A 12,000-nucleotide genomic window follows, 5' to 3' on the forward strand; every position below is an offset into this window, starting at 1 on the left:
TACATATTACAAGAAATCCTCGAATCCCCTTCAAGGGGAAAGAGGATGATGCAGTGGAACAAGCGATGCAGAAGTCGACTTGCACCAGGGATAGGTAGTAAATAATGCAAGAAAAAGGGAAAAAGAAATCTTTTTTGTCACGAAAAGGACAGATGCAGAGGGGAGGAGGGAAGAAAGGAATGATAGAAGTAAATGATGCGATAAGGTTCGCTGAGGAATTCAACAGAATCGGTTCAGAGGTTTAGGTGTCGAGGATGTAGAATTAGAAGATAAGGAATTTTGCGAATGATAGGGTATCAAAACGGATGTATCAAAAAAATGACGGACGTGACAATTCAAAGTCCGCTAAAGGCATGATCCTCATCATTAGATGATCGATCAAAGATCCGACTGAACGGCGGATCCGCGGGGACCATGCCCTTCTCCGGCGTAAAACTGACACCCTCAGCCTTGCGAATCACTTCTTTCAAAGAGCGGGTGACTACACCAGCACGGATGACAAGGTCATGAAGAGACTGGGTGTCGAAGGGTAGCTTTTTAGGACGTGGATTGCCGGCGTCATTGTATGCGGAGGCGCGTTGCTGATAGATCAGATCGAGCACGGACTTTGCCTTTGCAGAAGATGATTCCTCGCATGTCCGATCGCGGGACGTGTTATTATTATCATTAATGTTGTTGCTGTAGTGGTGGTGGTTGTTATTTTTATTAATATTACTGGAGATGGATACTCCTGAGATCGAGGCCGGCCATGACTCGCCACTCACGCGTCTCAAGAAAGTAGATTCTTCTTCCGAATCGTCGAAACTGAAGGTGAGTGATGACGGCGATCGTGGAGGAGACGGGGTGTTGTCGTCCTCATCGACGGTGGCCAGGTTCACGATACCATCTGCCTCTTTCCAGAGTTCACTTGACAGCCCGTGGACGAGATCCAGAGCACTAGCCTGATGCCGAAGACGTTTGAGCTCCTCGACCAACAAAGTCAGTTCTTGAACATGACCAAATTGTCCGTGGAGACTGGCTTGTCGGTCCATTATGGCCTTGGGAACAGCCATTCTGGGGCGTGCCGTATTCTGGTTTGGTTCCGCAATTTTTTCACTAAAGACATCGTTTTCCTCATCGTCATCGTCGAATTCAAAATCATTGTCCCAGTCCTCGCTGACACCTTTGCTGCCCAGGCCCCACGTCCCGAATTTGCCGGAGCTTTGGCGTGATTCACTGGAGATTGATGGGTCTCGCGATACAGGAACACTTTGGCTTCGAAGATGGAGAGTGGTCGGTGCCTTTCGCACAGGAGCACGGCTTCCTCGACATTCAAGCGCCTGTTTTCCATGCACCGTTCGAGGACGGGATTCGGATCCAGACACCTCGCGATCACTTCTGGGTTTCTCAGACCAATCGAAGATATTTATTTTGGGTGCGGATTCAAGAGTCTCTTTGCTCGAATTACGGAACTCGTACGGGTTAGACGACACCCGTACACCATTGTGATCTTCGAAGGCGTCAAGGCCATCGAGTCCTGACAAGTCATACTCGTGTCTGGGCCACCGCGAGACCCTCTGCTTCGGCAGGAAAAGTGGTCCATTCGGTTCGCCAGGGAGTGCAGCCACCATGCTGCGGTCATCGTCATTGTCGTCGTCGTCATCATCGCTCAAGTCAGACAGGAGAGAGAGTCTGCTGCTCTCGCCGCCACGGGTGTCCGTTCTCTCTTGAGAGATAAACGACAGCGAACTGGGAACAGGCGTTTTGTCGATGGCGGGGGCAAATGGATCCGCGACGAACGACCGTGGAGCAAAGGTACCTCGAGGGATGAGATCTTCCAGTTTCGCGAGTCTGGGCGACCCTACTGTTGGAGCATTGTCGAAAACGGTATCAACTCGGGGACGACGGGATGCCGCCTTGCTGCTCGTAGTTATATGAGTCCGTATCGAATCGAACGCTCCATCGCTAAGAAAGTCCGTTTCGTCTTCATCACCCGACGTGAACACACGAGTGTCGTCGGAACCGATAACGGTTGATGTCGGATCGGAAGCTGCGACTGAATGTCGTCTCGGACGTTGGCGCGTTGTATTTATAATGCTATTCGAATCGAACTGACGAGGAGAGCCACTACTTCTCAAAGCTGACCGAGCCACCGAATCTGACGTTGAAGGGCGACGTGCTCTGTCCCGAAGGGAACCCATCGTAGGCCAGAAATCTCGAGGCACAGGCGGCGAGGGGACGAAGTCTTGACGCCCCTCGATTCCCGCCGGGGCAGGATCTGTAATGTTCCGCGGACCATTGGGCAGGAATGGCCCTGATGTTGCTCTTTCCGATTTTGGCAATTGGGGCAGGGGTGTCGAAAGTGCCCTTTTTTTGCGGTACGTTGGGGAACTGCCGCGGGCACGTTGTTCAGCATCTGGTGGGACTGCATTCTGGGTATCTCTCTTGGTACTTGCATCATCAAAGGAGACTGAGGGCCGACATTCCTTCTCCTCTTCTGGCACATATGCTGCCTCTGGCTGCTCTGCGGAAGAACCGTCAACAGACTGGAAAGAATCCCGGAATTGGACCGGAGCCGAGGCGGGCGTCGCAGGGGTCGCAGGGGTTACAGGACTCGCGTGAACCTCCTCATTCAGGCTTTGTCTCTTCTTTATAGAGGTCGCCCGGACGAGTACAGGAGCCGCGACTGTACCGTGAGGAATAATTCGACGGAGCCTTAGGTCCCTTGGCGTTGGAACTGTCGACAATTTACGAACCAGTCGTTCCGGTAATCCATCAAGAGTAGAATCCAGATAATGCCGCACTGCAGTGTCGTTGCTGTCGTTGCTCGCCGGTTCCAGAGTCTTGCTGGCTGTGGGTGACTGCATTGACGGTGCATTTGTGAACGAACCCGGTTCGAAGTTCAAGCTGTGCGTTGGCCTGTGTCGAGATTTCTCAAACCGCTGGTAACTTGTGGCAGGCCTGCGGAAGGTTGGTGAGGCGATTGATGAACGGCCCGATGGGGAATGTGCATTATGGGACAGCTCCAACGCAGGCCGTTTCACCAATTTGTTTGGCGCTCTGCGCTGGCTTTGGGTTCGGGAAAGCGCCGGACTGGCAGACCGATTGAAGGAGGGGGAAAGAGGACTGGGGCTGGTGACACGGCTATCATTCTGATTTGGCACGACTGAGAGGCGCTTGAGCCAGGAGGAAGGTCGACGAACATGGGCACTCTGCGGTTCTTTTTCCGCGATGGGCGCAGTCGGGCGAGCGAGAGTCTGACTGCGACGATGCTGTCTCACACCTGCAAACAAGGACAGTTTTTTTGGCGGATGAAGACCCTCTTCCGTTGACTGTAAGCCATTAAGCGCGACAGGTTTCTCCGCGTTGCGCGGTTCTGGGAATGCGGGCGAGCCTGCGGGTGTTGTTCCAGATGGTGTTGAAGGTTCCGGGTAGGCACCGGAAACGGGTGAATTGATCGCGTTTGTCTTCGCGACAGGCGGATCGGTTAAAGAAAGCGTCTTTCTTCGGAATCTTCCAAACGTGGAGGGAGGCGGTGATTGATCTACGCGACCGATAGCAAGGCCCGTCGCAGCAACACCAATTGTGCTAAGAGCACAGAGCTAAATGAGACAGAGAGCACTTTGTTAGCCGGGGACTTGCATTGTATGCATGAAATACATTTGCATGGCAAAGAAGGTCGCAAGCGAGACCGCGAACCATGGTAAACACGGCGAGGACCCATTCGATGAACCAAGCGCAGAAGAACCATGGACCGGGAGACGGAAGAGCATATACATACAGTAGAAACATGCTCCATCCTCACGAGGGTGTTGAGAGCAGTGTCAGAGCACCAAGCTCAGCTTCGCAGCTTCCAGGCAGTGACCAAGCAAATGCCATCACCTGAACATTCTTCCTTTGTGACTCCTTTTGCTCGAATAATATATAGGAACGATCGTTTTGTTTCTTTCTTTTTCCGAGACGACGAAAGATGAAACAAATCGACGCGCCTGGGAAGCGCCCAGGGAGAGAGATCGTGTGGCTCTCGGAGGTGTTTTCTTCTTTTTTTGGTTTCGAGAGGAATGTGATAGTGGCGGCGGGGAGCGGAGAGGATAAGATCGGGAAATAATAACAATAATAGTAACACAGCTAGCAGCACGAGAGGAGGGGAAATAAGATTAAATAACAATAGAAGAGAAGAACAATGCTAGTTAAGAAAAGCGGCGTTGATAATCATCAGTGTGCTGTGCGTCCTGGAGTAGGATCGGACTGGATGGCAGCAGGAGTGACAGCAGCAGCAGCGACGGAGCAGAAGAAGAAACGACGATGGAGATCGAGAAGACAAAGATATAAAACGGGGAACGACAAAGAATAAAGGAAGAAGAGCAAGATCGATCGTCAACACATTCCAGCATTAGTAGTACTAGCAGCAGTAAGTAAAAAAAAGAGTAAGCCGGGGATTGGCTGTGGAACCAGCTGCGAGGAGAGATGCCGCAAGGAATTCTCGTTGGACGAGGGGAATTATCCTAATAATTCCTGATTATTATGGCAGTACTAATATATATGCCTTGTTTGTTTATTGTATTCCTATCAAAGATCACAAGTGGAGTGATGGAGAGTCAGCCACAGAAACTATATTCAAGCGGTATGACTTGCTCTACGATGCTCTCTACCAATGCTACTAAAGCCAATGCTGCCATATCCCGGACAACGGATGCTTGCTTTCTTTCCTCTTTACTTTTCTTTCTATCCCCCCCCCTGGTAACTTATTATTGAGGCTACTCTTCAGCAACCACTCGTTAGCCGTGATTCACCATAATAACTGCCAATTGAATCACAAGCTCGTGGAAAGGAAGCGTTGGTGAGGTCTCAGCTCGGACACCACCACCCGCAACACACGATCTATACTACAGGATATTAAGATCAATTTATCAGTACCTCCTGGCGTCTGTTCATGACAAAAAGCACTTATTAAATGGTAAATGCAAAGAGGATGGACAGGGCACGACGACGACCGAGTAGGGACAGTTCGTCCCAGAAAGATACGATCATCACCGCCACTGATTCAAAACAGACCAACCGGACTACGGAGTAGATACGAAGATACACTCCTATGACGCTCTTCGGATGGAGCTGTATTACTCCACTTCAAAAGGTATCGGCTGGCGGCGGCGGCAGCAGCAGCAGCAACAGCAGCTCCGGAGTCGGCTCGCTCCCACTACCGGTAATGGAAGTTTTCTGTGTCGATAGATCGCGAGAGGTCTGGGCGATCTCTTAGAGCAACACTAAATAGTGAATCCAGCACGAGCGCGGAAAAGGACACACAATAGCTCCAGACCCAGTTTTTGCCTGAGAATGGCCCCTCCCAAGAAGCTGACGACGGGTCACCAGGAGCTGTAGAATTCGTGATTACGGGCAACTCCGGAGTTTATCACAATTTTACGAGGCTCGATCGAGAACCGAAGTTCTTTGGAACCAAATTCGATTCGCTCTACCGAGTAGAATGCGAGCGAACTATCCACCACTGGCGTGTCAATTCGTGGCAAACATCTTATTATCATGTGTAAGGTGTGGCTCAAACAGCGAGTTTATTTGCTTCGAAACAAAGAGATGATCCTCTCTGATAGATCCAATTCGGCTCTGCGGAACGTGGTCTGCCGGTTTCTCGAAGGGCAATATTTCCGAACCCTTACACCCACCCACTACTACTAGTACTAGTATCAGAGCTCGGGACTCACTCCTTGTGTCGGTCTGGAAGAGCAGAGAGAGAAAGGATACATCATGATATTAATGATTGATCCTTTGGTTCGCATCATGAATCTTCCCGACCGGCCCAATGTCGGGAAAATTCTGGTAGAGTAGCCACACAACCTTGATCGGCTGGTTCCAGGGAACGCACATGATACTCAACAATAACAATTCCTCTTCTCATTATGTATAATTATTGCGAGAGAAAAGATATGCTGTCATTGTTGGGCCGAGACAGTGGGTCATCTTCTTTTTCTCTTGCACGAATAATCCACAACGCGGAGAACACGATGAACAGCTCTCGCCTACTTGTACACCATGCAATGCACATGTATGATGTACGCCTGAATAACACACGTATTCGCCGTAACAATAGAGTTGCAGAGGTATCCAAAAATGATTGTCCGCGTTTCAGTTCCGCGAAAGAATCGTCCCTTACTTAACTACAGAGTACCGAGTCGTTGTACAGAATACTCGATGAGGTTATCCCTACATTTTAATTCTCCCGTTCAGCCAGCTTTTACTCTGTGTCTGCACCCAGGATTCCACCTGTTTAATTTCCTTATACAGGGGACAGTCATTTCTAAGTCCATCAACTGTCAGTTCACCAGAGATGAAAACGAAGCACTGGACTGGACCGGATAGTCACTGAATATTGAACTAACTGGACACTCCTGCGTGACGGTTTACTGCAGTGACATCTTTTTTCACCCCTGCAGATTTGTGCTAACGGACAAATTGTCCCGACAACAACTGGCGCCCTACAACTGATTCCCGTTATTCTTCCCTTTGGCGAATGTGATCCAACCATCACGGAGTAAGCGCCCTACAATCACCAACATAGGGAAATTCAGGCAGCGATCTTCTATAATTGTTAGTGCTATTTTTCGCTGCCATTGTCGCACCATGAAAGGAAAAGCCCCTGCCGATAAATCCCTCCTCCCATCGAAGATCATTGAACAACTCAGCGGTGAAACAAAAGGAAAGAAGACAATTTGCGCTACTCTTGGGGTGGTTTAATTGGAGTACACCTTACCTGTCCGGGTATGTGTTCTGTGCTCTATCCTATTTGTCCCTGAAACATACAAAGGAGCCGGGCTAGCGGAGTACGTAGTTTAGTCCCGGCATTGACACGATGGTAGCGACCGGCGTTGGCGAAATGTGAGAGGTCTATTTCTCCTGTCAAAGAAGCATCTCCATACTACAAATACGCTAGGCTGAACTATCATTTGGCTGAATTCGTGGATTGACATTGTTCGTCCATCGGTCCATTCCCCAATCAATCGGAGCACGAGGAAATAAGTCATAAAATGAAATGGTTGGCTCTCATCTCCCAATCTCTTCCTGCCCAGGAACGGGCCGTATACTATCGTCAAGAAAATGATTGACTATGACAGCGGAGTACGCCGGCATGCCAAAATGAACACAATCACAGAGAGAATAATAGTGACTTTTTTTTTGCAGTTGTCATTCTGCTAGGCCTTGGATGTGTTGATCGATTAGGCGGTGGAATCCAGCAGAATAATGAGCATTCGACTTCATTTCTGCTTAGCAAAACAACAAAATCCGAACTTCTAGTAAAATTCCACAGTAATATTTGATTAGATAGTAGTATAATGAACATAGACGTTTTCTGAAATTGCTTGCTGCGTCATGTGTTCTGGTCTTGTAAGCAATATGAATGCTTAGACAGCTCCGACTCCACAAAACCGCCACAACGGTTTTTGCGGGCAAAAGTTCTTTCGGATCACCACCAAGGAAACAGAGAAAAAAAAAGGGCAACTCTGCTCTACGAATCCGTTTACATGAAAGCAGGCAGAGAGCCTTTCCCTTGAAATAAGCCAAAGTAAATAAAGTAACCCGTGCGGTTCTGAGCATTCTTTGAAGCAAAAGTTTTCCGGGGAAAATATTAGTTAAAATGGAGGCGGAACTCCAGACACAGATCCGCGGCCTGGATCGTGTAATCTCAGAGTACTCTGTGGTAAGTGCAGGGCACTTTTAATAAGTATGCTTCCCCACTAACAATGCATACAGGGTTACTTGACACATGCGTCGAACGCATATGTTGAAGATGCCAACGCTCCATCGCCACTGGCAGAGGCAGCCGACTCGGTTACAGAGCTCCTCATCTCTGCCTCTGGAGATTTCTCAGACCAGAATGCAGAGGCCATCCGCAACCTCGTCGAGAAGTTCATCACTGGCCTGAACGCAACCGATGGCGTTGACCCGGAGAGGCGGCAGATGCCCTTCACGGCCAAGAAGCTCGACCAGGCCATCAACGTCGGATCTCAGAGAAACATGTCTTCTACCCTGGGTCTCACGGGTGGTAATGTCGACCTGGAATCTGTTGGCAGAAAGGTCGAGTCCCGTGTGGACCGCAAGAAGCTCGAGAAGGCCGAGAGGAAGATCCGCGCCAAGCAGGAGAAGAAGCAGATGAAGACGGTGCAGTACGAGTCGTCTCGTCTGCTTAACCAGCCCGACGACACCATGTCGTACGAAGAGTTCTTCATGGCTGTCAACCCGCTCCAGCTCGGCGCCGACAACCAGTCCAAGAGCAAGGATATCAGGGTCGATGGTATCGATGTTGCGGTTGGCGGCCATCGCATCTTGACCGATGCTTCTCTTACTTTGGCGTATGGTCATCGCTATGGCCTTGTTGGCCAGAACGGTATCGGTAAGAGTACTCTCTTGCGTGGTCTCAGTCGCAGAGAAGTCGCCGTTCCACACCACATTTCTATTCTCCACGTCGAACAAGAGGTATGTCATTGGTCACTACGAGTGAAAAAGCAAGGGAGGCATGCTGACAATGTCGTCTAGATTACTGGTGATGATACACCTGCCATTCAAGCAGTTTTGGACGCCGACGTCTGGCGGAAACACCTTCTCCAGGAGCAAGATGTTAGTTTCCTCTCATATGTATGATCTATTACGGGTTTATTGACCACAAGCAGAAAATCTCGAAAGAACTGTCAGCTATTGAGGCAGAACGATCGTCGATGGCAGATACATCCAAGGACGCAGCGCGTCTCGATCACGAAAGAGAAGGTCTCGATATCACCCTGACCGATATCCACTCCAAGCTTTCAGAAATGGAATCCGACAAGGCAGAGTCTCGCGCAGCCAGTATTCTAGCAGGTCTTGGTTTCTCTCCTGTACGACAGCAGTACGCTACCAAAACTTTCTCTGGTGGTTGGCGTATGAGATTGGCTCTGGCACGAGCTCTGTTCTGCGAGCCTGATCTGCTCTTGCTGGACGGTATGTTTTACGCTTACCTCAATTTATATGGAAATTCAAACTGACTTGGCTCAGAACCGTCCAACATGTTGGATGTCCCATCCATTACTTTCTTGTCCAACTACCTTCAAGGTTACCCTAGCACCGTCCTTGTGGTCTCTCACGACAGAGCATTCCTGAACGAAATTGCAACGGATATTGTGCATCAACACTCGGAGAGATTAGACTACTACAAGGGCGCCAACTTCGAATCTTTCTACGCAACCAAGGAGGAACGCAGGAAGAACGCAAAGCGCGAGTACGAGAAGCAGATGCTAGAAAGAGCCCACTTGCAAGGTTTGTCAATCTCTATATATTGGACCTTTTTTTTTTTTTCTTTTCTTTTATGCGCTGACTCGCTTCTTTAGCCTTCATCGACAAGTTCCGTTACAACGCTGCCAAGTCCTCTGAAGCGCAATCCAGAATCAAGAAACTTGAAAAGATGCCCATCCTGGATGCCCCAGAGGCTGAGTACACCGTGCACTTCAAGTTCCCCGAAGTCGAGAAGCTCTCGCCACCTATTGTGCAAATGTCCGAAGTCGCATTCGGGTACACGCCGGAAATGCCTCTCCTCAAGAATGTCGACCTCGATGTCCAGCTTGATTCCCGTATTGGTATCGTTGGACCGAACGGTGCTGGTAAAACTACGGTGCTGAAACTGCTTACTGGTCAACTTCAACCAACTAAGGGTCTTATCAGCCAGAACTCTAGGCTGCGGGTTGGCTTCTTCGCCCAGCATCACGTGGATGCCTTGGATCTCACCACTAGTGCAGTGAGTTTCATGGCGAAGACCTACCCAGGAAAGACGGATGAAGAATACAGAAGACACTTGGGAGCGTACGTTCTACCTTCCCCCCTAGAGCAAAATTTTGATTACTGACTAATATCTGTTAAGTTTCGGTATCACCGGTATGACTGGTCTGCAGCGAATGGAGCTTCTGTCTGGAGGTCAGAAATCTCGTGTTGCATTCGCATGTCTGTCGTTGACCAACCCTCACATTTTGATTCTGGACGAACCTTCCAACCACCTGGATATCGAAGGTATGGACGCGCTATCGCAGGCGCTGCAGAATTTCGAAGGAGGTGTCGTGATGGTTTCCCACGATGTGACTATGTTGCAGAACGTCTGCCGTAGTCTCTGGGTTTGCGACAATGGTACAGTGCAGCAGTTCGATGGTAACGTCGAAGCGTACAAGAAGATGATCAGTGCGCAGGCCAATGAGGCTGGTGTGGCAATTGCTCATTAAAAACAGCATTATTATTTATGATTTCATGTTATGATAAGACATTAGGATTAGAAGTTCATATGTACTTACGCGAACTTGATTTTCTCGAACCACTTTGGCTTTCCCTCTTCCGGATACCGCCGCTTCAGTGAGGGGCGCTCAGGGCCTGGCTCAGTGAGTACCCACTGAGTACCCAGCGTTGTCCATGCTCAGTGATAAATCACATGGCTTCTGAGCTAGTAGTAGAACCGTTATGCCTGATCCTAATTGTTGGCGCCGGTATCATATCCATGGAAGGAGAACCAGCTGCGATCGCAACGAATAGCCTACCTTGCGGTATCCAATCTTATTATTATTATTATTATATATATATTTACCGAAGACATCAATTCCATCCTTTACTCCCCCTTTGGCTTTTTGATCGGATTGCCCTGCTCATCCACGAGTCCTTTCGCTCGCATCACCTTGATGGCGTCATGGAGAGGATCCAGCGCTGGCTCGGGTGCCCTGTGCGAGCCGAAATAGTTGTCGGCCCAGGTGAAATATTGTCCATAGTTGACGGTAAAGTACATATGGTGCAACGTGTGGTGCGCCGGGCTGTTGATGAACTTCTCCGTCCAATGGCCAGTAATCATGTCACCGTCGTGGATCAGGATGGTCCAGATCTGAACAGCCATGAAGAGGGCCATGTACAGATATCTCTGCATTGGGCAAATAAAGACAAAGACACTTTTGAGTGTTAGAGTGGGAATAGATAACAGTGACAATGGACTGGAATACTCACTGGTACGGCAGAGACTGCACATATCCATCAAGCGGGTGGAAAGCCAGCGCAGCCCATGGCGTGGGAACTAATATGTCGTCAGCATTGGCAACTGAGGTCGAGGCGGGAGGTTATGTGAGACTTACCGATCCATTTGTGATGTGGCTTGTGAATGTACTTGTACACGCTGGGGTGATGTTCCAAGCGATGAATCCAGTAGATACCAATATCATTGAAAGCCATGTACAGGATTGATGAGATCAACATCCAGGGCCAGCCATAGTCGCTCACATTGGAATAAAGTAAGCTTTTGCCACGGACCTCGGCCAGGAAAAAAGGCAGGGTCAAAATGTTGATAACCGGAACGGCGGACAGCGATGATTTGATCTCTTGGCGGATTTGATTCTGCAAGAAGCGAGGATGGTACTCGAGGCGTCGATCAAATATGAAGTAGTAGGATAGAGCGCTGAAGACGAGGTAGAGGGAAGTTGCGCCAAATTGAGTGATGGCGAGAAGCGATATGATTTGACGATAGATGTTGTCTCGCGGCCATAGAGACGTAGGCACCGTGTCGGCAGCCGAGAGAATGGGATCCGAGGAGTTACTGACACCAGGATAAGGTAACGCCCAGGCATAGGCCTTATCCAGAATGAGAGGATCGAGAAGCTCCAGAGCTACATCCATCGCGTGTGGCGGATTGCGGTTCAAGTGCGATGGCAGCAGAGATAATTGTCGAAGCTAGTTGCGCTGCTGAATTTGAATTCGCTGGGAGATGGGTGTACTGAAGAACGAAGGACGACGGAATTGAGGCGAGGCCGACGCGGATCTAATGAAGAATGCATGGTTCGATATCGGATCAATCGGGGCAGCTCGACAGGGGCCACTTCAGGGGCACGGGAGCTTAACAAGGGTCAATTTAACACCCCAACACCAGAACGCGTCGCTGTACATAATATAACAAAAAACATTAGTGTTATATTAACATAACACTTTCAATTGCCCACTACCTTTCGCTTTGAGCGACATCAACAA

General features: G+C 49.4%; 4 protein-coding genes across 4 annotated transcripts; 1 reads left to right on the top strand and 3 right to left on the bottom strand.

Annotated features, from left to right (window-relative positions):
• Positions 1-335: 335 nt before the first annotated feature.
• EURHEDRAFT_516800 (uncharacterized protein) lies at positions 336-3,778 on the bottom strand (the record flags this gene model as incomplete). Its single annotated transcript, XM_040786511.1, has 3 exons — positions 336-2,782; positions 2,807-3,581; positions 3,761-3,778. 3 exons carry the CDS (start codon positions 3,776-3,778, stop codon positions 336-338), a joined length of 3,240 nt encoding a protein of 1,079 aa, XP_040637226.1.
• Positions 3,779-7,133: 3,355 nt separating this feature from the next.
• EURHEDRAFT_152403 (uncharacterized protein) lies at positions 7,134-7,735 on the bottom strand. Its single transcript, XM_040777791.1, has one exon. It carries the CDS (start codon positions 7,582-7,584, stop codon positions 7,255-7,257), a length of 330 nt encoding a protein of 109 aa, XP_040637227.1. The 5' UTR covers positions 7,585-7,735; the 3' UTR covers positions 7,134-7,254.
• Positions 7,307-10,325, top strand: EURHEDRAFT_414366 (putative AAA family ATPase GCN20). Its single transcript, XM_040782408.1, has 7 exons — positions 7,307-7,687; positions 7,741-8,463; positions 8,524-8,604; positions 8,658-8,961; positions 9,016-9,276; positions 9,348-9,816; positions 9,875-10,325. The coding sequence occupies exons 1-7, from the start codon at positions 7,625-7,627 to the stop codon at positions 10,224-10,226; spliced, it is 2,253 nt and encodes a 750-aa protein (XP_040637228.1). The 5' UTR covers positions 7,307-7,624; the 3' UTR covers positions 10,227-10,325.
• A 189-nt stretch (positions 10,326-10,514) lies between these two features.
• Positions 10,515-11,987, bottom strand: EURHEDRAFT_414368 (sterol desaturase family protein). Its single transcript, XM_040782409.1, has 3 exons — positions 11,115-11,987; positions 10,990-11,056; positions 10,515-10,934 (listed from the first exon to the last, which is right to left on the bottom strand). Exons 1-3 carry the CDS (start codon positions 11,650-11,652, stop codon positions 10,604-10,606), a joined length of 936 nt encoding a protein of 311 aa, XP_040637229.1. The 5' UTR covers positions 11,653-11,987; the 3' UTR covers positions 10,515-10,603.
• Between the last annotated feature and the right edge of the window lie 13 nt (positions 11,988-12,000).

The sequence above is a fragment of the Aspergillus ruber genome (genome assembly GCF_000600275.1).
Source record: "Aspergillus ruber CBS 135680 unplaced genomic scaffold scaffold00021, whole genome shotgun sequence".
Lineage (NCBI taxonomy): Eukaryota > Fungi > Ascomycota > Eurotiomycetes > Eurotiales > Aspergillaceae > Aspergillus > Aspergillus ruber.